The sequence below is a fragment of the Meleagris gallopavo genome, chromosome Z (assembly GCF_905368555.1).
Source record: "Meleagris gallopavo chromosome Z, MGAL_WU_HG_1.1, whole genome shotgun sequence".
NCBI lineage: Eukaryota > Metazoa > Chordata > Aves > Galliformes > Phasianidae > Meleagris > Meleagris gallopavo.
The window spans coordinates 13,818,340-13,843,674 of NC_139435.1; the positions used below are offsets into that span (position 1 = coordinate 13,818,340).

General features: G+C 37.6%; 2 protein-coding genes across 2 annotated transcripts; one reads left to right on the forward strand and one right to left on the reverse strand.

The window, feature by feature from the left end:
* Window positions 1–721: 721 nt before the first annotated feature.
* On the forward strand, window positions 722–17,398 carry CCDC152 (coiled-coil domain containing 152). The gene is made up of 8 exons (XM_085213350.1): window positions 722–784; window positions 3,258–3,363; window positions 9,603–9,671; window positions 10,812–10,876; window positions 13,420–13,522; window positions 14,290–14,417; window positions 15,356–15,442; window positions 15,993–17,398. Exons 1-8 carry the CDS (start codon window positions 722–724, stop codon window positions 16,113–16,115), a joined length of 744 nt encoding a protein of 247 aa, XP_085069476.1. The 3' UTR covers window positions 16,116–17,398.
* SELENOP (selenoprotein P) lies at window positions 16,202–24,877 on the reverse strand. The gene is made up of 5 exons (XM_085213349.1): window positions 24,719–24,877; window positions 23,396–23,598; window positions 21,462–21,674; window positions 19,549–19,666; window positions 16,202–17,997 (listed from the first exon to the last, which is right to left on the reverse strand). Exons 2-5 carry the CDS (start codon window positions 23,584–23,586, stop codon window positions 17,332–17,334), a joined length of 1,188 nt encoding a protein of 395 aa, XP_085069475.1. The 5' UTR covers window positions 23,587–23,598; window positions 24,719–24,877; the 3' UTR covers window positions 16,202–17,331.
* Between the last annotated feature and the right edge of the window lie 458 nt (window positions 24,878–25,335).

Consider the following 25,335-nt stretch of genomic DNA (forward strand, 5'->3'; position numbering starts at 1 on the left):
ATTAAAAACAGGAATTGTGTTACTAATCTGAAAGTATATGGGTGTGCTTCAAAATATTGATCTTTACTAATATGGTGAGGTTTATGTTCAGCAGTGTCTCATCACTGATATTAATGTGGATTGTTTATAAGAAAATACGTATGTGGCTTTAAGTCTGAATAAAGTGTTAGAGCACGTAGACAGTTAAAAGATGTATATTCTGCATTAATATGTACCTTGTAAAAGCTTCTTTGTTTATGTATTATGTTTTAAGTTAATCAAACCTAACAGAGATTCACTCGTTGTCTCTAAAAGATGCACAGTGGTGAATGAGTATTTCAAATCCATTCCATTTCTTGTTTTTAAAAGTGGGGATAGGAAAGACAATATGTTTCAGTAATACATTTAGAAAGAAGTATCTCATGTGTTTTAAAAGCATCAAATGTGGTTTTAGCTAAAATTGTGTCATTGTGTCTATGGAAGTGGATTCAGATATTTTTTGAATTGCAACAATTTTTCACATCATCTAACAGTTTGACATTAATTTTATTTCTTAAAAATATTAGGTTTTAGGTTGGCTGAAGTTTAGATTAATAGGCAAAAATAATTATAATTTTTTCAAAAGTGTGAAGTGCTCTGCTTACATTTGTGCATAGGAAATCTTCTGAAAATTAATAGATTTATTTTTTATATATGCAATTGTCACTGGATGAAATGTTCCAGAAATAAATGAATCACAGCCATGAAGAAAATCAATGCGGTGAATCTTGATAAACTTTTAGATAACTTCTCAGATATAGAAAAGGTAAGTGAAAAAAAGTCTTAAAAGAGAGTTGAAATTGCTATCTATAAATATTTTTTTTATATTGTGGTAAGCTTTTCAATTATTGTCAGCTAATTCTGATTAATATACCTTGTAATACCAATGCTGTTTCAGAGCTTTCTATATTGGTTTTTTCTCAAAGTGATACTAGTAATTTAAGAAAATCACGGAATCATGCAGTCTCCTGTGTTGGAAGGGCCCCACCGGTATCACCAAGTCCAGCTCCTTCGTAACACACAGATGTATGTGGCTTTATACAGAAACACCCAAATGTTAAATCCCGTGTTCTGCCCTCTGGTGCAGACCCTTTCCTAAGGCATCAGCCCTCCCCTGGCACAGCTCCATGCCATTCCCTCAGGCCCTGTCGCTGTCACACAGAACAGCACTGCCCTCCACTCCCAGTAAGGAGCTGCAGTCACCATCAGGCCTCCCCTCAGCTCCTCTACTCTGGGCCCAGCACACCAAGGGACTCCAGCAGTGCTTCACATACTATACCCTCTGGAATCTCCTCCACCTTCATAGATCTCATTTGAATGCTAATATTTCTATTTCCTTCTGAAACTGTGGTGCCCAATCTGTACCCAGTGTTCAAGGTGAGGCTGCGCAGCTCAGAGTAGAGCAGGACAGTCCTTCCCTCACCCACCTGGCAGTGCAGGCCCTGAGGCATCCCCGAGTGCGCTGGTCTCTTTGGGCAGCCAGGGCACACTGCTGACTCAGAGTCTATTCACCATCAGCCAGAACCTCCAGAACATTTTTGGCAGAACTGCTCTGCCTCCTCTCATCCCCCAGGTCTGTATGTACAGCCAGAGATGCTCTGTCCCAGCTGCAGAACCTGGCACTTGTTCGTGCTGAACTTCATGTGACTGGTGATTGCTCAGCCTTCCAATCTGTCACAATTTCTATGTAAGATCTGTGAAGTCTGAGAAGCATTTGTTTCTTTGCTAGAATTTTAATGGTGCTGAGGACAATTTTGGCTTCTCAAGAAAAGATTGGAATATCTCTTTCTAACAGACACTTCCACTGTTAATACCAGTATTACAAAGCTCTGCTAGACTTTTGCTTCAGAAATTGTTCCTTGTTCTAGAAATTGTTATTAGTATAGAATGAAAGATGAAAGTCTGTTTGTTCTTTCTTTTGTTTTTTGGTTTGTTTTTTTTTTTGGGGGGGGGGGGGTTCATATATATGCACCGAACTCCCTATATGTAATTTCTTAAAGACTGAAGAAAGCTGGTACTGGATTCCTTGTTAGAGTGAGAGGCCACCTCTTTGGTAGTTGATCCCATTCAGTATATCCACACTAGAGGTAATAGAGAAGCAGAATCATACCAATTTCTGTTCATACAGATTACTCATGCTGATTACCAATGATGGCATTCACAGCTTCTTATGCAAAGCAGTAAAAAGAACTTTGTGAGGATCGATCTTGACCATACACTGTAGAATTCAGAAGGATACAGATTGTAGCTACTTCTTAGTTCTGCAGCGTAATCTATCAAATGCATAGGCTTTCAAATCTGACACATGAACTGCATGAAGATCAACAAGGTCAAATGCAAGGTTCTGTACCTGGACTGGGGCAATCCCCAGATTTTGACCAAACTGGGTGAGAAAGTGACTGGGAGAAGTCATGCTAAGAAGAACTTGGGGATGAAAAACTAATTGTAAGCCAGTAGTATGCACTTGCAATCCAGAAGGCCAATTGTATCCTGGGCTTCATAAGGAGAGGTGATTATACCCCTTTTCTCTGCCCTCGTGAGGTCCTACCTGCAGTATTGCGTGCAGGCTTGGGGATCCCAGCATAAGAAAGATTTGGATCTGTTGGAGCTTGTCCAGAGGAGGCCATGAGAATAGTCATAGGTCTGGAGCACCTCTCATACGAAAACTGGCTGAAAAAGCTGGACTTGTTCAGCCAGAAGAAGAGAAGGTTCTGGGGAGACCTCATTATAATCTTCCAATATATAAAACAAGCTTATGAGAAAGGTGGAGAGGCCTTTTACCAGTAACAAGATAAGGGGAACAGTTTTAAAATGTTTTAAACTGGTAGAGGATAGAATTAAATCTGATATAAGGAAGGAATTTTTCGGAATGGGAGTCATAAGACACAGGAACCAGTTGTCCTAAGAATTTGTGGATGCTTGGCTATTGGAAGTGGCCCAAGGTTGGACAGAGTTTTGAAACACCTGGGAAGAGTTTCAAAACAGGAGAAGATGTCCCTGCTCATAGCAAGGGAGTCGGACTGGGTGAACTTCAAAGATCCATTCCAAACCCAGGACATTCTATGATTCATCTTTTCTATGATAGAAGTTCGAGGAAGTCAAATAATATAAGCTTGTGACTGCGGTCCTGTTAAATGTTAATTTTATATAAATTTAAAACACAAAATATAAAACTTAAATTGAAAGCTATTCATATAAAATTAGTTGGTTTCTTTTTTTTTTTTTTCCCCATCTCCTAGAAAATTTCAGAAATTAATGAAGCAAACAAACTATTAGCTCTTCAGCTGGAAAAATCGAATAGGTTGCTAACATTAAGCCAATCAAGGGAGGAATCAGTAAAAGAAGGTAAGGTCTTGGATTTTTCCTAAAAAAGAAAAAAAAAAAGAAGAAAAAAAAACACAAAAGAATGCTTTTTGCTTGTATTCAGGAAGTTCTGAGAAATACTTCTATTATTTTCAGCCATATAAAGTAGTAAGAATGTTAGATACTGTGTTAAATGTAGTGATGCTTATTATGTGGCATGTAATGGAATCTACCCTTCTACCAGCCTATCCACCAACGAGGTGGATATAACAGAAAGAGATCAAATCTTTAAGGCAGAGCTTTCTCTTCTGGAACACACTGACTTTGCCTGAAAATAGCTTTGTTCTTCACTCTTTCAGTGGCACCCACGATAATCTTCTCCATAACTTTTTTAGGGACTGAGGTTAGACTGACAGGCCTGTAGTTTTCAGTGTCTTCTTTCATGCTCTTCTGGTAGATGTGCATATATTGGCTAGCTTATAACAGCAACCTCCCTGAAATTCTGAAGTCTTAAACACAAAGACAGTACTGCTCGTTCAGGTATCCCCTATTTGTGGTTTTTGAAGATGAGAGATTGCATTGTGGCAGTATCTGTTTCTGTATCTTTACTCTTTCCTGAAGTATCTTCTACTGAGCATTATGGCGCCGGACAGCAAACTGAGAGGAACTGTGGTTTAACTCATTAGAAACATTTGTTTCTCTATTGAACACAAAAGACAATGAAGGACAGTGATTCAGAAACAGAGCAAGATGCTCCATTATTGATGAAAACAAAGAGGAGGTTTTTTATATGAAGTAGATTTTAAAGACAAAAAGAAAAATGTTGACAAAAAGAAGAAATTATTCTTATCATAAAACCCATGGGATAAAAGATAATGAATATGAAAGAGACAATGCAGTAAGTTGGAGCAGCTGGGACACCATAAGCAGAACAGACTAAAAACAGATGGAAGTCAGAAGCGAGGTTTGGGCTATGTAAATTGCCTCACTTAAAGGAGATAAGAGTGAAATGACTTGAGGAGATAGTTATGCTGACAAAACCGGGGAGAACAATCTCTGGAGCTGCTTTGAAACACATGATGAAAAAAAAATGTGGATGGCAGAAGTCCAAGTAAAAATGCCAGAGTAATCAGCATGAAATATGAAATGAAGTTCAGCAGCAGGAAAAAAAAATAAAAAAATAAAAATCTCAACAATATTTAAGATGGAGTAATTTACAAATTAGTAAGAACATAGATAGGAGGCAGAATTTTTGGAAGCTGATAATTGTGGTCTGAGATTGAGAGACTGCCAACATGTTAACAGCAGTAAAGGACAAAGTAAAAAGAGGTAACTTGAAACATAATAAGATTTCCAAGAGGCGTTTTTGAAATCTGCTTGGTAATGAGATAAATAAGAGATGCCAAGGGCATAGAATCTATTTAGAAAATAAGCTGATTAATGTGGCTATATTCTCTTAGGTTAAAATGTGTACCAGTAGAGTACTCCAATAGAATACTAGCACACCACATATTTCAAAGTGTTTACGTAAATAACATTTTTGAATGACATTCATTAAAGGTAATCAAACAGTAGTTTCTCAAACCATTTTGTTCAGTGCATTGCCATAATTTGCAGCGGATGTTGTCAGAGAAATTTTCAGGTAAACATGAGTTACTATGTTGCTGAGCATCAGCAGTAATTGTAATGTTAAAAATACTTCAAAAGAACATTACGGGTTATTAGGTAATTACAAATTACAGTAATTATAAAATATTTTCAAAGCATTTTGCCTTTTATTTTTAAAATTGATAAGACTAGTTGAAGTTATAACACAGTACACTCAGACTCAGAGCACTGGAAGTGTTGTGTCAGGTAGTTTGGATCTTTGTATCAGTGCTTGATAGTCAAAGCAACGCAGCAGTGAAAAACACTTCTTACTTCTCATGGGGATATAGAGGCATCCTGCATGGAACTGGAGAAGATGTTTGGGAACACTGTATCATTGATTCTTCTATTCTTGTTCTGGCAAGAGTTATCCTAACAGACTCTACATGTGAGAGTAGGTTTTATATAATGATAGGGCCAACTGTGGCTTGGAAAAGAGATTTCTTCTATGCTCATGCCCCAAGCCACTTCCCAAAGTCCAGCTCAGTCACATTTCCCAAGAGTATCAGTAGAAGAACTGATCCAAAAGCAACTGAAATTTCTGCACCTGAATGGCTGTGTCAAATTTTTTATGAACAATGTCAACATGCATTCTTAATGTATGTAGGTTCTCAAGTCAAACAAGATTCTAAAGTTCATCTTATTGCAAATTTAACACAAGAGCAAGTGAGTTTATAGGATAGATAAACAACTAAGCCTTAGCAGTAGACCACAAGGCAATTCACAGAACAGCTAAGGAAAAACATAAGAGACCACATGCTGGCGAATGGTTCACGTATGATTCCAAATAAACATGCTTCTTTCAGCAATGGGGAAGAGAGCAAAAGCACTGTGGAAGGAAAGGCTGTTGTTCCACTTATCCCGAAGGACTTTTGGCTGCTGGGGGTGAAGGAAGTGGAATTTTATTCTGGCTGAAAAACCCTATGTTATTATGAGAAACTGAAATGAGAATAGCATTTCACATCCCAACAGAATTCCAGAAAATGTAAGTGAGAACCTGACAGCTTCTTGATGTCCTTGATTGCCAGAAGTCTTTTGGAACTGTGCAAGGTAAACGAAGAGCAGGAGTTCTGAGGGATATGAAAAGGGAGAAAGAAAATTTATAAAACTCAGTGGGGAAAGAAGTGTGAAACTCTTTAACCAAAAATAACAGAAAAAGATGGGCAACATGGCAACTGTATACACGTTCTGAAAGATACTAAATGAGCTTTGCATTGTTTTAATACTTTCTTTATTGAACCAAGGTGAGATTCAGGACCACAGTTTTTGTTTAATGTAAATCACTGTGATCGACTTGAGATGGACAGGTCTGGTATTCTTGTTTTCTATACTGACTAAGTGGACAACTGTGGTGCAGACTACAGTTTTGAACAAAATTTACCATAGTTTTTAAAAGAAAGCAATCGCACTATTTCTTCTGAAAACTGAAGGTGGATCTATTTTGTCTTAATGAGTGGATTTGTTTTTGTTTGACCGATAATTATTTCACTTTCTTCAAATATTTCTTGCAGCAGAAGATACTGCAGCCCTGGATTTTGCTTCCAAGTAACTAAGATGAGACTGGCATATCGAATGATACAATTCCATATAGCATCCCCAGTATTATGTATTTGTTGTCTAGTGTTTTGAAGTTGTTAAAGAAAGAAAAAAAAAAAAAAAAAAAGGAAATATTTTCTGTTATAAAAGTGATGGAAGGATCTGCAGTGAATTATGAATACTAAATGTGGGATAATATTGATTGGCTGTTCAGTCTTTCTGTGTGGAAGGTGTATTTTTTATAGAGAAGGAGCCACACTAATGCCAATGACCTGCAAAACTGTGACCATTTAGCAAAACTGTGTTTTCTCTTCATTAGTGTAGGCAAGAAAAACTGTGAGCTCAGCACTTTCTTCCAGTCAAAACTATAATTCAACATGAGAAAATTGCTTTTACATATATATATATTTATGATAATAAAGATAATGAAATATTCTTGGAATTGGACAAAAAAAGGAGTTTGCATCTAAATACCTGTGATTCGTTGTAAGACTATCTATTGTCAAACTGTTTACCAAATGCATAGATGTATTTACAATGTGTGTATGACTTCCTATAATTTATTTCCTACTTCTTCAAAAGAATGAAAAATTGTAACAGAACTTGTCAGTATAAATAGACACAGTGACCTAACGCTTCAAATTTTGCACAGGATTATTCCACGAATGCTGTTGATGTGATGTACTACATGGTGTAGGAGCTGACACTCACTGTTCTTATGCCCTTCGCGCTCCCCCTACTGCTTTTTTAGAAGAATGGAGCAAGGGAATGACGGTGGCTGGCACACAGCTTTGTGAAAGGCAGACTTGAAGGAAGAATAGGTTAAAGTTCAAAAAGTTTGAGTAGAAAACCAAATATTGGAATCATAATTCACCATTGTGACTTCAGAATTTGTTTATGTAGACTTCAATTACAGGATCTACTGGTCTCAACAAAACTTTCATCTTACAAAGAGCAGTGTTATTTAGCATACTTTATCTGTTGCAGATATTAAAAGCCATTTCAGACATGAAGTGGTACTATGAAAACAAGAAGAAAAGGCTTAAGAGGAACAACCTTAGTTTTAATGTCCCCAGTATTCCGTGTCTTTGAATGTTTTGTAGCTTAACTGTTAGAATTACAAGGAAAAGAAGCAATATGAAAAAGTTTTTAATGAGAACAAAATGTTCTATTATAGGTACACCATATGGTCTTCAAGTACAAAAAATAAAATTATGGAATATAAATATGTAGGATAGCAACAAGCTGCATATATATGCACACACCACTATTCTGTGTTGGTCTTATTAAAAGCATTCTTGGCAAAAATGCTGTTAGTGAAGAAGTAAACCTAACCTTAATTACATAAAATCGTTGGTATTTTGATATGGAAAATTTAATTACTGCCAAGAATATGATGGCATCCTTATTTGATGGCTAGGAAAAAAAAAAAATCATAAAATTGTACTGCTTGTTAAATTTGAGTTTAGTCTGTAATCAAGATAAAAGCTAAAAATAAGCAGTAATAGTATATTAGTAAGCTGTTATCTGTGTAGCCAGTAAGAAGATTTAGGTTTATGTTTAACCAAGGTAGTTACAAAACATTTTAGACACATTTGTAAACAAAATAAAAAGGACAGCAAAGTATGTTTAAAGGATATGGATCATTGAAGTCTTTTGTGTTACAAATTTTGCAGTTTTTGCATTCAGATGTGACAGAAATTATTTCAGTGTTTCAGATGTGGATTATAATGAATTATCAGTATTCAAAATGTCCAAATTTAGATGCTTACTTTAAAACATAGGAAGCCTAATTTGTCGAGGTACCGTACCCTTTTCTTTTTTTTTTTCTACTTATTTACAGTTATACAAATAACTTTCATTTATATATAGATACACATTTTCATTACCTGGAAGCTCGAATCTCAGAGTGGGTATCTGTAAAATGAGGAGTACATCTTCTTTCCACATGCATGCAGAGTTGTGCTCTCATGGATGTGCACACTGTTGTTCAGTATGTCCTGTGACATAGAAAAAAACAGTGGCATACTAAAGCTGTCTCCTGACCTGGAAAGAGGCCTGCAGGCATGATAAGCTGCTCGCCATTGACTTAACTGGTTAACAGTGGCACAGACAACTTTAGGATTAAAATCTGCCGATCAGAAGCATCTTATCTCGTTCAAAAGAAAATTCTCACTTTCTATAACTAACAAGATCATGGTGGGGTTTTATTTCCAAATCATGATACCATTCCTTGTTCTCTTCACCTTCTTGTTCTGGGGAGAACTATATGCCTACACATGTATTCAATACCAATTATGATAATGAGCATCATAATTCAAATACAATAGAATTAAGAAAGTTTGACTTGAATGGTTGAACTCGCAGTGTTCTTAAAGCGTGGTTTTCTATGTCCTGCCTTTAGCCTGCCTTTCTTTGTTGCACAGTGTGACTGTCATCTTACCACCTCTGTCCCTTTTCAATTGGCATCTGGCATTTCTCTTCATTGGTGACTGCTGCATGACTCACAGTTCTGTCATCTACCTCGAAAGTAGTCTAGTTCTGCTGTGTTTTGCCCCTCACTCTACATCTCGATTTCTTCCACATCTACTTTCCAAGTCTCAGGCTTTTTTTCATAATACTAAAGCACCTTTTATCACCACTGGGTGAAGAGACTTTTTCTGAATTCTTGTAGTCTGCTGTTAAAAGGCTGTGAATCTTTAGGCTGATTTATACAGTGCAATTGAGATTTAGATATGTATGGTCAGTAAGTCTTTCTTGCAAAAGATGTCCTTCTCTGAAGTCGTGTGATGAATTAAATAAGGTTAACTCCCAGGGAGAAAGAGATTTCCAGTTCTTAAAGACTATCAATCGGTCTTACAGTAAGCAAAGCATTGTATTTTTCCCACTCTTAAAAAAACATGTTGAACATTTTTGAAAGACAATAAAGAAGAATTATGCTTGCAATTCTATTACTCAAAAAGGTATATTATTTTCAGACATTTTTATAATGTTAAAAAAGTACTGTTTAAATGTGATGTTCATTATTTTTTTCAATTGCCATATTAAATTAAAGTGGTGAAGAAAATATTTTCAAACAGCGAATTTTTCACTTCTAGAATGTACTGCTCTACGGAATGTGATAACGGGTCTTATACAAACTCTTGAAAACCAGTGTAACATAAAAGGTAAAAGAAAAATGTTCTTACATGTACTGTACAGTAATATTGTATGAACAGGGTTTTTAATTTTTTCTTTCCGTTCACTGTGTTTTTTAGAGAGAAGCTCACTAGCATCCAGACTGAAATGAAACAAAGTATATCTAAAATCAATCCTGTGCAGATTTTGGTTTTCTATAGTCTTAGTAAATGTCTATTACTGTTATTCTGCCTAGAATCCACTCATAAAGGAATTCCTGTTCTAGCAAGATTTTTAGTTAATAGTTAGATTTAAAACCTATTTCAGCATACCAAAGGAAACTTAAGAAAAAGTGGGAAAGTATTACCCAACCACTGAGCTGTATTTTCTTAAAGCATTTATACACAGTCTTTGCTAAAGTGCTTTGTAAAACTGGAGTGTTAACCCTCATCTCAAGGAGGCTGAAACTTGGCTGTTATCCATAAAATCTTGATAATTGCTCATTGTTATTGTAATTAAAAAGTAAAAGTACTTAATTTTTATTCATATCATCTAACAACATATTTTTATCCTGCAGTCTAGTTATCATATTTAATTATATATACCCATTCTGTATTCAAGGTACCTTAGCATAAGAGTTAATAAAACTCTAAAAATTGGAAGTAGATAGCTGCTTTTAATAATCAGAATTAATTTTGTTAATCAAGAAAGCATTATCTGCTTTTCCTAAATTCTCTTTTTGATTTGTATATTTGCAACCACTATAAACAAGCTGTAAAAGAGCCCACACAAATTGAGTAAGCTCTCATTTTGGGAAACAAGTACTTAAAAAGTTACATCTCTTAATTTGAAATTATTATTGATATGAAAATAATCTTTCATTTTCTTAGCAAGTTAACTTTGAATCTAGGTTTTCTTGAATGCAGCAGTAAACAATTGCTAAAGATTGCTTAAAGCAGGTCAGTGTAGTAATACCATATATATATTACAACTATACAATGAATTTTCTTCTTCAAAGAAATTGTATAGACATTGTGTATCTCTGTAAGTTAAGATTATCACATCTAGAAAATGTCAGGTCTCTTCAGAGTCCAGACAATTTTAAAAAAATGTAAATAATTTTCTTTCATGCTTCCATGTAACAACTTTTACCTTTTAGTCTATTGTTCTTTTCTGCTATTGTTGTTTAGATGAAAATGACAGACTGAAGGCAAACATCCATGTCTTGGAAGATAAATTAAGGGCTTCTGAACAGGTTTGTCAGAATGACCATTCTTTAATAGGAGGAATAATAACAGCCATGTCTTTGTCGAAGCAGTTCTTATACCCTTTTATTCTTGAGTTTGCTGCCAATCATACTAGTATTTCACTTTTCCTAAAGTTCATCCTGTGTAAAAAGAGGAAAGTCATTCTAATGATAGATGAGAGAGTTTTACAGGAACTAAAAGGTCAAAATTATACAATGCTGAGAACCGTGGCTCAATCTGAGATATGCTTATTTTTTAACAATATTTAGTTTTAGAATCTACTTACACATAATTTTTTTAATAGTCAAGATACCAACTCTACTGCCAGGAAATCAGATGTCATCTGAATTATCTCTTTAGTTTCCTTGGGAGTAAATGCTGTAAAGAGGATAGGTCCATGTATCTCAAAATAAATTCCATTGCTGTCCCTGTACTTTTTATCTATCGTATTATTCTTGGAAAGGAGGTAACATCGACAGCACTAGCCACAAGTTGTGTCAGTTCTCTGTGCTTTGACTGCACATCTGCTACCTATATAGGATTAGGAATTTAACTGTCTATTTTATTTGCCTATGTTTATAGTACCAAAGAGTCAATATTAAACTTCAATAATAATAGAACGTTATCTTGACAGATCGAGAATAAGTAATATGTTCTTATTCACGTGTGTGTGTGTGTGTGTGTGTATACATATACATATACTGAATCTTCCTAGTGATGTTCTGATTATCTGCACGTGCTCTTACCACCAGATAGTAACTGCCTTTGTAATGCCTCTGAGCATTGCTCTAGTTCATGTCTATCTACACCAGAAGGTTCTGATGAGATCTTGGGACTAACTACCTCTGTACTGGCATTTACAGCAGATTACTTGATAGTTCTGGAGTATTTCTCGTTGACGTAAATTTAAAATAAGTATGCTCAAATTACTAACTTGAATGTCTAGGCCACTAGCACTTACACCATTGATGTTTCCACTGCTGCCAGTGTAAAGTTGTGGAATCCTTGGTATAAGCAATATTAGCAATCTGAGATACTTTAAATCCAACTTCTTGTTGCACAATTCTACAATCAAAAATTTATACAAGAAAAACTGTAGTTATTTTCTCCCACGACATCCTTATAACAAAGCTGAGGAAATGTGGGATAGACGAGTGGACAGTGAGGTGGGTTGAGAACTGGCTGACTGGCAGAGCGCAGAGGGTCGTCGTTGGTGGTGCAGAGTCTGGCTGGAGACCTGTAACCAGTGGTGTCCCCCAGGGGTCTGTGCTGGGTCCGGTCTTGTTCAACATCTTCATCAATGACCTTGAGGAGGGGATAGTGGCCACCCTCAGCAAGTTTGCTGATGATACGAAGTTGGGAGGATTGGCTGACACGCCTGAAGGCTGTGCTGCCATTCAGCGAGACCTGGACAGGCTGGAGAGCTGGGCAGTAAGAAACCGGATGAGGTTCAACAAAAGCAAGTGTAGGGTCTTACACCTAGGGAGGAATAATTGCATGCACCAATACAGGCTGGGGGATGAGCTGCTGGAGAGGAGCTCTGCAGAGAGGGACCTGGGCGTCCTGGTGGACGACAGGTTGGCCATGAGCCAGCAGTGTGCCCTTGTGACCAAAAAGGCCAATGGCATTCTGGGGTGCATTAAGAAGAGCGTGTCCAGCAGGTCGAGGGAGGTGATCCTCCCCCTCTATTGTGTCCTGGTAAGGCCTCATCTGGAGTACTGTGTCCAGTTCTGGGCTCCCCAGTACAAAAAAGACAGGGATCTCTTGGAAAGAGTCCAGCGGAGGGCCGCAAAGATGGTGAAGGGCCTGGAGCATCTCCCCTATGAAGAAAGGCTGAGTGAACTGGGTCTGTTTAGCCTTGAGAAAAGACGACCGAGAGGGGGCCTGATCCAGGTTTATAAATATCTGAGGTGTGGCGGCCATAGCGGTGAGGCCAGTCTCTTTTCAGTGGTACGTGGAGACAGGACGAGGGGAAACGGACATAAGCTGCAGCATAGGAAGTTTTGCACGAATGTGCGTAAGAACTTCTTCACGGTGAGGGTGACGGAGCACTGGAACAGGCTGCCCAGGGGGGTTGTGGAGTCTCCTTCTCTGGAGATATTCAAGTCTCGCCTGGACGCCTACCTGTGCGACCTGGTGTAGGGAACCTGCTTTGGCAGGGGGGTTGGTCTCCATGATCTCTAGAGGTCCCTTCCAACCCCTACAATTCTGTGATTCTGTGATTCTGTGATTTAACCAACTGTAGAATCAAACCAAATCCTGAACTGAGGAAAAGAATACTACCTCTTCATTTGCCCCTTCTCCTAATGCAAGCAGTTTATAATTTTATTTTAACACATAGATGAAATCTGCTGTATCTTTTATGTGTAGATTTTCATTGGGTTAAGTAAGATGTAGCTGAACATTTTAGTGTTGAATAGATGCAACTTTAAAAAACCACAGAATTACAGAATTATAAAGAACTGAATTATTATATATATTTTGACATGAACAATGTGCTTTCTAAGTACAGAAACCTGAAGATTTTTATGAAGAATTTCTATGTTCACAGGAATATAAAGATCAGATTGAGAAACTCACAATTGAAATTCACAACAAAGAGGAAGACCACAAATTAGAAATAGCACAGTTGAACAGCAGCATGAGAAAAAAAAGTAAGTTTTCTGAAGCCTGAATGCTATACAGCTGGATACCATGTCATAGCCTGTAAGAGCTGTATTTCATTAGCATAAATGCAAAAAAAAGTTCAACTTGCTCATGGAAACATGACTGGAAAACAGTTTTTACTTAGAGTCCAGGTGTAGTACTGACAGAACACACATGAAAGCTAGAAGGGGATATTGTCAAACTGAATGTTATCTTAACTAAATAGACAATGGCAGTGAGGTATTATTACAGCAACATCGGATAAGCAGAAGTTCCAAATCAAGTATAACAGGCACTGGGAACTCATACATAAAAATCTGAAAGAGTTAAATTTTGCTTTAAGTGCTAACTGGAGAAATGCTTTGAACTTGCTGAAAATTGATTTAGGTAGGCCCCTAGGATGGTGTTTCAGTTATACCTGAGAAGAGCAGGACTTCGTGCAAATAAATAATGCTGCAAAAGGAAACACCTGATTGTAGTATTGATTACCTTTCATCATTGACAGAGGTTTAAGAAGTAGGATTTTTTTAGTTATTCACATAGTTGTAAAAAAGCAAAATGAAGTCTCTATAAAATGTGATACTGCTTTAATGAAGCTCAATCTCATCACTATGGTTCCAGATAGATAGATTTTTTTGTTTGACAGAAATGGTTCCAACCTGTTGCTGAAGAAAGCTCTGCTATTTGGGAAATGCTCTGTTTTTGTTTTGTTTTTCCATTTAACCATATTGTGTAATTAATTTAATCGATGTATTTGGTGTTACTGTGATACTAGCTGAAGCAAAAGAGATGGAGTATAAGGAACAGATAGAGAAAAAGGAACTGGAAATATTAGAGCTAACTAAACAGCTGAAAACTCTAGATGAAGAGAAGCAGAATGAAATAATTAAACTGCAGATAGAGGTATGTGTTCTCTGAATTAAACCTCAATTAGGCAATGAGGAAACTTAGAAGACTAGTGAAAAATGCTGTAATTAGTGCATAACAATGTGGTGGAACCCAAGCATATTAAAAAGTGATCTTTAGAAGGGTCAGTGGCATTGCTCTCTCTTTCAGTATGGGATTTAAGTAGCTTCTGCACAGAAACCTACACTTCTATCTACTGTGTATGGAAGCTTTGTAGTCTTCCTTTAATTTATTTTGAAAGTGTTGGTAACTTTTGACCTACAAAGAAATTAAGACAGTGTTTTCTATTTATTTTTATTCTTTTATAATTGTTTGTTTTATAATTGTTTCTGAATGCTTAAAGATTTTTATTTTTTAATACTACCTTTCTATAAACTTCCGAGAGGTTTCAGACATGGAACTCAACACACCTTTCACAGCTCAGTCCTCACTACAGAAAAGTGAAGGAAATAGTTCAAATCTTTCCCATACTCAATAAGAAACAAGCTGTTTCTTAATAGAAACAAGGTGTTTGGGCTGAGATATCTGTAGTATGTGAGGGAAGGTTGAAGAGACTTTTAGCATCCTTTCCATTTCTTCTGCTGCATACACAAGACTGTGCTGCCAAAGTACTTTCAACTTTTCATTTTCATAGTGTTTTTATCTAGTATTTCAGAAATATTTATGTGTAACGTAGTGGGATCAGAATATTTGTACTATTTTCTTTTTTAATATTTTGAAGCATTATTAAGAAATATAATCTGCAATTATCTTCATTTCTGATAAACTTCATTGTCCTAGAACTAAACACTAGATAATCTTGCAACAATTTTCAGATACAACATCCGTTAAAGAAAAGAAAAAAAGAAAATAAACCTCTGTTTGTATTGCTTAACATACTTTTTTTTCCCTCTTTTACTGGATTGTTAATATTTTCTCTTCCCTGTTTCTTTCAGTTCAATACTAAATTGGCAAGAGTTCAGAACAAAACAACAAAATCATATTCAGATGCTTCTGTTTTGCCACAAAGTATCTATCGAAGGGTACGTGCTCCAATAACTCCTAATCTGCAAAGACTCGAGTATTGTTACAGCCCATTCTAAACAGCAGGGGGTTTTTGGCTGTTACTGTGTTTTGTTTGCAAGAAAAATTTACTCTGGAAAAGAAGTTCTGTAACCCACAGGATCTAGTCAATGTGTCCCTTCAACACTTCTCTCCCACCTCTAGATTACCTATTCCGTGTCCTTCTGCACTTGGTACTGATAACGTTCAGCTTAGCACCTTTGACATGAATAACAGCACAAGACCACATGTGAAGTGATTCTAGTACAGAATTGTTAACTTTGAAATTTGAGACAGAAATAACATTAATGACAAATTTTGCATGCATTAATAGCTTTGTGGACTGGGGACTTTGTAATGTCACAGGAAAAGGATTTGAGGGGATATCATTTCTTTTAGCACCATGATAAAAGATACCAAGAAAAAAAAAAACATTCTTATTAAAATATTGCTTGTTAGGAATAGCATATTGTATTAGTGTATAATCCCACCTGATAATTATGAACAAAACCTTTACTTGCACTTTTACAGAAATTACAGCACCTGCAGGAGGAGAAAAACAAGGAAATTGAGATCCTCCGAAACACCATAAGAGATTTAGAGCAACGTCTTAATAAAGGCCAAGATTTGCACTTGAAACGGAGGCGGTTTTGAGTGAATAGCATGAAGCATTTCAGTAGAATATACAAGAAACAGTGTATTTTGAACTGTGCACTTAAGAGTAAAAACAAAATGCCAAGAAATGCTGAATATCTTTTATTGAAAAGTCTCTTGTCAAGTATCCCGAAGGCATGCATTTTGTTTATGTTCAGTACTATTTTTCTTGCTAATCAGCATTCACCACAAAAAGATTCAGTTTTCATAGGGGTAATAATTTTCCTATTCAATCATCATTAATTGTGGTGTATGCTTTCAAAGCTGCTTTCCTTTCTTGAATACTCTGCTCATCCAGGAATCCTTTGAACAAAAGAATTTTTATTTCAACATGGTTAATCAAAATTAGAAAATGTTAAGCTACATACAAAGAAATTACAAAAATGTCAGTGGTATATTGCCTTACGAATCAATACAGATAACAAATTCCATACTCTCATAAGCAAAGAAAAGCATTAAACCAAGACTGAATTTGTCCTGTCTCTTTCTTAATAGAGGCACTGAATCTGCACAAAGAGTTGTTAATATTGCTTCTCACTTCAGCATGAATTTACTGATTCAGTGGGATTTGACGAACTGTAATAGTGTGCATCAGTGAAACTTGTACTATATTTAACCCTCAAAAGTTAAGTATATGATCTGTTACTTTAAAACAATGCAGTTACAGTTGTATCTTACCCTTGAGATAAAAAGTTATTTTGGTCCGCTATTTAGCGATGAACTTTGCTTGTATATAATTTGTATACCTACTTCAGAAAAAAAAAAAAATTTTTTTGAATATATCCCCTCTTAATTAAAAAAAATATATATATATATATTAAAATATCTCTTTTGCTTATCTCCTGTTCTTGATTGCAAAATATCAAACAGGAGCCCCTAGGTCATAGTTTATGCTCCTGTCCTCACAAATGCAAGCAGAACGTTAGAAGATAAACAAGACAGACAAATTAATCAACCAAGCAGACACCTTTCCAGTGTAATTGAAAAACAAACTATGGGTTAATCCAATTCCTTTATAGCAAGAAATTTTCACTGATGGAGTTTGACAGGTCTTGTCTAATACCAAGAGCACTGCTCTTTGCAAAATTTTAGCTCTACACTGTCATCTTAGTCTAATTTTTATTTGGGAGCAATAGAAATACCTAATCTGATAGCTTTTCCAGTCTTGCAATTAAGTATATGTAGGTCATATGAGTCCCCTGCCTTTTTTAAGTGTTTAGTTTGTTTTTCATGCTCAGTTTCCTGCCTTTTCCTGTCACTGTCAGGCGTCACTAGTTTCACTTCCTCCTGCTGCTGCTGACTCTCAGGCAGCAGTGAGCAGACGTCACTGTCAGGATTCAGTGATGTCCTCTGCTAACAGCTGGCCATGTCACCTGCACGAACTTGGAAGTGTTCCATGACACTGTCAAGTGACAGAATTTCCTAGCTCTTCAAACAAAAGGTGTCGACAATGACAGCATCAGCTACTGGTTGTTGAGTCTGATGCTGTCTGCCAGTTTCAAGTTAACTGGTTTTTACAGATGGTTTTCCCCTTTTTTCATAGTTTTGTAACATGTGGAAGAATTTCCACACCTTCTCCCGGAGGAAGAGTTTCTATCTGATCATGGCTACCTATTTGATCATGTCTGTTATGGTTAAAAACTCTCTGACGTCGACCATTGTGAGGGTGACGTCTTTGAGATTCAGAAGGGGCCTGATGGTTCTGATTTTTGGAATGACGCCCACCCTCACGATGGTGGTGGTGGTGGTGGTGTCTGTGCCTGGGCACTTGGTGGTGATGATGTGAATGCTGACCACTTGGTTCAGATTCAGGTTCTATCCCCGCTAGATTCTCATCTTCTTTTTTGGTGATGTTCTCACATATATAATCAACATCAGGTTCCTGCAAAACAGAAACATCTTATTTAATTAAACTACTTGTAAAATATTAATTAACTGCATATTTTTGCAGTAGTTAGAAAACCCATACAATTAGATACCTAAAATTCTTGTTTATAAATATTTTTGATAAACTAATGGAGTGCTGCAGAATGTGAGCTACTGTCTGTATTTCTGTCCTGAAAATAATAAAGCATTTAGCATTCTAGTTTCCAAGAAAGTCAAGACACAGACCATCCAAAAATCTCTTTCTGTAATTTCTGTGTCCTGGAATTGGCAGGGAGTGGAAAGCCAAAAATGTTGGCTCCCGGAAGGGAATCTACAGCACCCTCTGAAAGGTCATGCAATTATAAAAGAAAACATGGAAAGAAACATCTGCTTCCAAAGTTTGTCTTTGAGGGACAACAGTCCTCCATAACCCCCAGGTCCCCATCTTAACTGTCACTTTTCTTGGTTGTGCTCGAGACACAGATAAGCTTATCAGCAGATTTCTGAAGATTCTTCAGTAAAGGTAGATAAAGCAGTCAGCAATGCATACTCAGTTTCTTAATGCCAAAATTCTTAATGCCAAAAGTTTAATTTGAAAGAGAGAAAGAGAGAAAGAGAGAAAGAGAGAAAGAGAGAAGAAAAGAGAGAAAGAGAGGAAGAAAGAGAGAAAGAGAGAAAGAGAGAAGAGAGAAAGAGAAAGAGAGAAGAGAGAAAGAGAGAAAGAGAGAAAGAGAGAAAGAGAGAAAGAGAGAAAAGAGAGAAAAGAAGAGAAAAGAGAGAAAGAGAGAAAGAGAGAAAGAGAGAAAGAGAGAAAGAGAGAAAGAGAGAAAGAGAGAAAGAGAGAAAGAGAGAAAGAGAGAAAGAGAGAAAGAGAGAAAGAGAGAAAGAGAAAGAGAGAAAGAATAAAAAAGAAAATAAGAATAATAAAAAAAATTGAAAATAGCAAAGATTACCCTGGTTAGTCCTCACAGTCACCAAAAGGCCATTTAAAATGACTTCTTAATTTTTTTTATTTTTTTTTATTTTTTTTTTGTGACTGTGAGAACTAACTAGGGTAATCTTGAAAGTAGTTCTGATGTCTACTTACATGTTAAATACAGCTCCTTTTTTTGTGGTAACAATCATCTCCTTACCAATTTTTAAATTAACTTTTTTTATAGTGCTTGTAAACATAAACTAAGAGGAACTGTAACTTAAACAGGTCAGATTCATCTCCAGAGTTAAAAAAAAAAAAAAAAAAAAAAAAAAAAAAGTGCCTACCTCTCTCCAAGAAATAAACAAAAACCGAAGTAGCTAAATTCTCACTAACTATATGTAACTATATGTAATTCCACAAACAGAATTAGCATTCACAATCACATTTAGATTTCAGAAAATGTTTTGCAGGAATTTAAACAGTCTATTCTAAATTACGTAAGCTTTCAAAAAATGCTTACGTATTCTGTCACGACCTATGAAAAGCATATATTCAAAGTTGTCTTTTTTGATTAATCATGCAAACAAAGATTCTTAGTATCAGGTTGTTTTTTTTTTTCCCCAGTATATAAAGAATGAAACAAGAAAATACCGTGTAAGAGCAATTTCCACACTTGTTTTCACAGTATGCAATCTTAATGGCTTCTTCTACATATCGGAAAGACAGGAAGGAATAGGGAAGACCCAGGTGATATACTAGACGACCACATCTAGGAGAGAAATAACTTCAAGGTTACATATACATAAAATTTAACACCTCATCTTAGTATACTTTATTTTACTTATGCAAGTCCACCAGTGCTGTGCAGTCCCATGGATAGCGTTTTTCTCCAAAGAGCTCATAGTAACAAGCAATCTCCATCTCAAAAACATCTGTCTGCTCAGCTGTTTTAGTACATGCAAAGTCTGCTTTCTAATGGATGCAAACACTCTGCTGGCAGAAACTTCTTGTTTGTCTGCACTTACTTAGATTCCCAAAGGTATACAATCGCAACTGTATATAATAGCTAATGAGGAGGGCAGTTTGCATAGGTGCATAGGATGCAAATCACTGCATGGTCTTTGTATTCAAAGAATCACAGAACCACAGAATATCCCAAGATAGGAGGGACCAACAAGGATCATTAAGGCCAACTGCTGGCTCCACACAGGAACACCCAAATTTCAAACCCTACATCTGAGAACACTGTCCAAATGATTATTAAATTCTGGCAGCTCAGGGTAATGACCAGTGCCCTGGGAAGCCTGTTCTATATCCAACCACCCCTCTGTTGAAGAGCCTTTCCCCAATCTCCAGTCTGAGAGAAGGAATGTCTGAATGCAGCCTAATGTGATTTTTGATTGGAATGTACATTATGAACCATCTACATGAGTAATTTAGTGTGCACTGGGAGGGGGATTTTATGATACAAAGTTGCATCGTGCCTGCACTTCAATATTCTGGTATGTTCTCAACTGTACAAATGGTACACTAAAAGCAGCTGGTATAAATGTGGAAGCTGCATGCACTTTGATAAGCAGGTATCTGCAATGTCATCAGAACATCCTTCAGCCCTACCTTTAAACATTTGCCATAAATATCTAGGACCAGCAATGAGTAGGACATAAATTCCTACAGTCATAACGGATTATAGCACAACTGTTGCCAAACCAATTAGTAGTGTAGGTGTACGCATACCCAATGGGTCAACAGTGCAGAACTCTTCAACCTTTCAAATGCTGTGGGCCAGCTGGCAGCTTTGCAGCTACTCCATGGACTACATACAGTCCTGATCTTTTTGTCTGTCATACAGCAGCAACTTTCCAATTTAGGTATATTTACTGCCTAATATAGCTAATTTGTCTAATTTCATCATATTGCAAAAAAAAAAAAAAAAGCTAAATAACTTTCTAATTCTTCATTACATTTCATTATGCTTTAGTACAAAGACAGAACACTCTCTACAGTAACATAATACTAATCAAGATGGGCATTTTAGAAGTGCAAGTTCTCAAATAATTTTCATCACATCAAAAACAAAAACACAGGATTCCAACTAAACAGTCATTACTGTCTCTACCAAAAGATTCTTGTCCCAGAATCCTGTTATCAAAAAGCTAATTTTTTCTATTGTTCTAAGTTTTTCATTCAGCTATAAGACACTTTCAGCAATTTCAGTCAAAATGTTCTAATGAGAAGTCAGGTAGCTTTCCAGGCTTGATTCTTCTTTCAAATGCATGGACATAACAAAGTTGTTAGAGAATAAAAACAAAGATCATAACCATGATACCAAACTCAACAGTCCAAAAGCCATCATAATTACTTATAAAGATTGCATGCACTTATCCCAAACTTACTTAAGCAAAAGCAGACTTTTCTTTTGTAGCTTCCATTTCCCAGTAAAAGTGCATGTGCAGCTTGATGACTTTATTGTGAGGTTATTTTAATGAATTAATACAGAGATCTACAAGTCACTATTCTAAATACATGTAAACATTTTCCAGTCTTTCCCCTTAAACACAAACCTGTCATAGATGAGAAAATCATCTTTGTTTCCATTTAAAGTAGTCCAGACATCAGCTTGGTGATCATCTTGTTGGTAGACAGTAATATGGTCTGAAACACTTTCCTGTAGTAGGTGAAATTTCTTTTGGGAATGAGGACTCTGATGGTTGACAACCACATATGAGATATTGACCAGTCCTTCGTTCTCTAACTTCACTCGCAGGTCCTCCAATCTAGAGGGGAATGTGAAAAAAGACGACCATAAATCAACAGGCAATCATAGGAAGTTTTTCCTCCTTTGCAATATGAAAATAAGTTATTTGCCATCATCAAAAGTTAAAGTGCTCCATATTGCTTACCTTACGGTGAGTGTTTTCTCCTCTAAGCAACAGTCTAGTACTACTAAAACATTCTTGCTCTTTACCATAAATATCAGCTCTGTCACAACTGAAAATGTTGAAGTTCTTTTTCAACATAAAGGAATGTATGACTGTTTTGCCATCAAGTCAGACCCTACAAAAGTCTGCATGCCTCAGTTCCCATCCTCGTACCAAGAATACAGTACTAAGTAAAGCAGACATCTATTATCAGACTGAATTCAGTGTTATTTCTATGTCAGTTCTTTCACACTCTTCATGGTCTAACAAACAGACGTTATGTAACGTTTTTACTTAAATGCCGAGTTTGGGGTCACATAGTTTGTTAAAGAATGCAGAGTGAATACATCAGGAAGTTGAACAACAAAGAAAGTAAACCTACAGCACAAGGCCAACACTCTCCCTTTCATTTTGACTTGTCTATTTTCTGCAATAGCCAGAAAAGGACATTACATAAGAGGGATGGCAGGTGAGTCAAAAGAACGGCTACAGAATGTCTTCATGACCTAGTTGGCCTCAGCATAATTTGTACAGGGTTGCTCTAGAAATAAAAATATTTTCGTTTTTTCACTTTCAGGATGTAGTCTAGAACTTCAAAGAATACAGCCTTTTAAAAATGCATGGAATCAAATCCAACTACTTTGAAAGTCAGCCACAAAGCCAGAACTTTGCCACTGCTATTTCAAAAATCCAGCTCCTGAAAAACTTGCTAAGACTATTGTAACATGAAGTTTTGCAGTCTGGAGAGTGAAACAAACATGTTATTATACTGATCCTAATCAAGTTGTGGAACCAGCAGTATGAAATTTCATGCCAAATTGATTTCACAACCACTGAACCAAAGATAAGCACTGCAGGCAATACATGTTTAGGCCAGCTCAAAATTATTTTCCTGCTGCTGTTACTATCATACTATCTAATTATTTATGACAAGGTACATTCCAGAAACTGGAGCACTGATGTCCTAGGTCACGTATGAAAATGTAACAGTGATGATTCCATTAAATGTTTTATCAATTTTTTGCAAGGTTAGTCTTTTCTGCACCTTCTGAATTTTCTGTATCCAGAACCCATTGAACAGAGGCACATGACAGGTGCACATTCTGCTTTGTTCTTTTCATTTTTTAAATTATTATTATTATTTTTTTTTTACATAAAAAGGAATGATTATGAGTCTGTCTATTTCAAGTGTTCAAGTCATACTAGAGAACTATGTTTCTTGGCTTCAGTACTTCCCTACATTAATTATTTGCCACTAACCAAAGCATCTGTCTTGAACTGTTCCTGTGTGTTTCTAGTGCGTTTTGTGTTTCATTAACATTAAGCTAATTGTAGTTTATGTTGTAAATACAATGTGAACAGAAGATCTTTCAGCCAGGGCAAAGGCGAGAGCTGAAGAACTGGAACTGCTGGGAAATGGCCAAGTCAGTAGGACAAGGTCACTTACAGCGGTGGTAATCTGAGGAAGCTATTCCTTGTTCAGTGCACCCATAGTTGATTGTGTGTATTATCCTCAGTTGGCTTTATGAAGTGGCATTCATGTTTTAGCAAAAGATGGAAAGAAGACTGGTGCTCACCTGGAAGCCTGCAGCAGGCACAAGTATCAGCTAGCTTGGAGGAGAGCGACCACTGCCACCGACCCCCTGGAGTTCAGCATTGGGCTCTCCTCCCCAATGCGCCATTCTGGGGGCTCCTGGCACCTTTGGCTCTCTGCCCACCCTCCTGGGAGGAGGCAGAGAACCAGGACCAGTCCCAGCCCTGCCCACATGGCTGGGCCTATCTGAAAAGAAAGAAGATAAACAAAATTAGATCAATGCCTGAACGAAGTCCAGATGCTGAAATTCCCATGCAAAACACAGAAGGATACTGGCTCCGTTCAGTTAAAAAGAAAACAGCAAAAATACATTTGATACATTGTATTTGCTGCCTGATCATGTTTATCTCATTTAGTAGCAGAGTTCCTCTATAATATTTTCTTTTAAATAGTTCAAAAAAGCTGGATTTTTTAAAATGCCGCTAACCAGATCCATTTCTTCTGCAGTGAAAACAGTGGTGCTGAATCAGTTTACATCAGTTTAAGAATCTAGGTGCAAATCCAACCACTGACTTCACAGAAACTGCACCAGCAGTATGCTCAAAGCAGCAAGCATTACAGAAAATAATATAAAGGAAAAAAAAAAAAAAAAGACAAAGATTTTTACAAGTCAGTTTGTAGCACTTGGATGTCATTGAGAAAAATCCTAAGGCAGGCAGTAGAAACAAGTTTGCAAAAACAGGAAATGAAAATTCAAGTTCCAGGATTTGCCATATCCAATAAAATCCACTGCCCACATCAGGTTCCTTTAATGCTCACGAGAATCAAAGCATTCAAGAAATTCTGTAATTATCCTTTCACTCCAACAGCATAGAAACTTTGGCTTAATACATTCAGACAATTCATTATTGAGAAATAAAACGTTAACACTGTTCCTAACACACCCTAGGCTGTGGAACGGTGCAGTTCCAGCACTCACATCAGAGGGTAAATACAGAACATGATGCAAACAGCGAGTTCTGACACACAGCAACACTGACGAAAATCACAATCTATTAAGATAAATACATAAATGAAGAACACTGATCTTCCCAGGCAAGAGACAAATGCTGCAAAGCCGGCACAGCTGACAACTCCAGCTGTCCCCGTGCTGCCTTCCTGCAGTTCTACCGCAGTCACCTGGGACACAGTACGCTGAAACTGCCCCGCTCACACCCGAGAAGCGGCCGGCCGCTCCGAGGTCTGTAACCACCGCACGAAGCCGGCAAGACCCCGTGCCGCACTAACACGCCTCGCACCGGCGGGAGCTCCGTTCCCCCCGCGCCTCCCAACCTTCCCGCTGCCCTCCAGCGGCCGCTCCCCTCACCCCGCAGCGGCCGGACCGGGCCGCGCCGCGCCGCTCTGCTCCGCTCCTCTCCCCCCGCTCCGCTGCCAGAAAGACGCGGCCGCAGCGCGGCGCCGCTCTTTATAGGGCCCTTGTTTACGTCGCGGGGCAGCGCGGGGCAAAGTTCAGGGAGCTCGTTCTGCGCGACCTTGCAAGCAAAGCAAACTCCTCCGGCAGAAGTTTCCAAAATTGCTCTCGGTTAACTCACTGCAAGTAGAAACCATTTGTCACGCAGACTAGAGAGGTGTTTTTCGTGCAGCGGCTCTGAACGCGGGGCCGTGCGCTTCTGGGCCACCCCGTCGAGCCGAGCAGTGGTGCTGGCAGGCGGGGGGGCCGGGGGCTACGGGGCACGCTGGTGGCCGCGGCTGGGGAGAAGCACTTCTCCATTTGTAAAAGTGCTGAGCTGGCAGTGACTTGTCTCGTGCTTGGCCCTGCGTAGGGAATGGCTCGCGGCAGCGCAGCCCGTGTGCACCGCGGAGCTCCTGGTGCGCGGCTGCTCCTGGTTACACCAGCTGCGCTGACACCGAGGGGACCGCGCCCGTTCACCAACGTGTTTGTTATGCGTTAAAGCCCTCAGAATACTGTCGGTTCGTGGAATG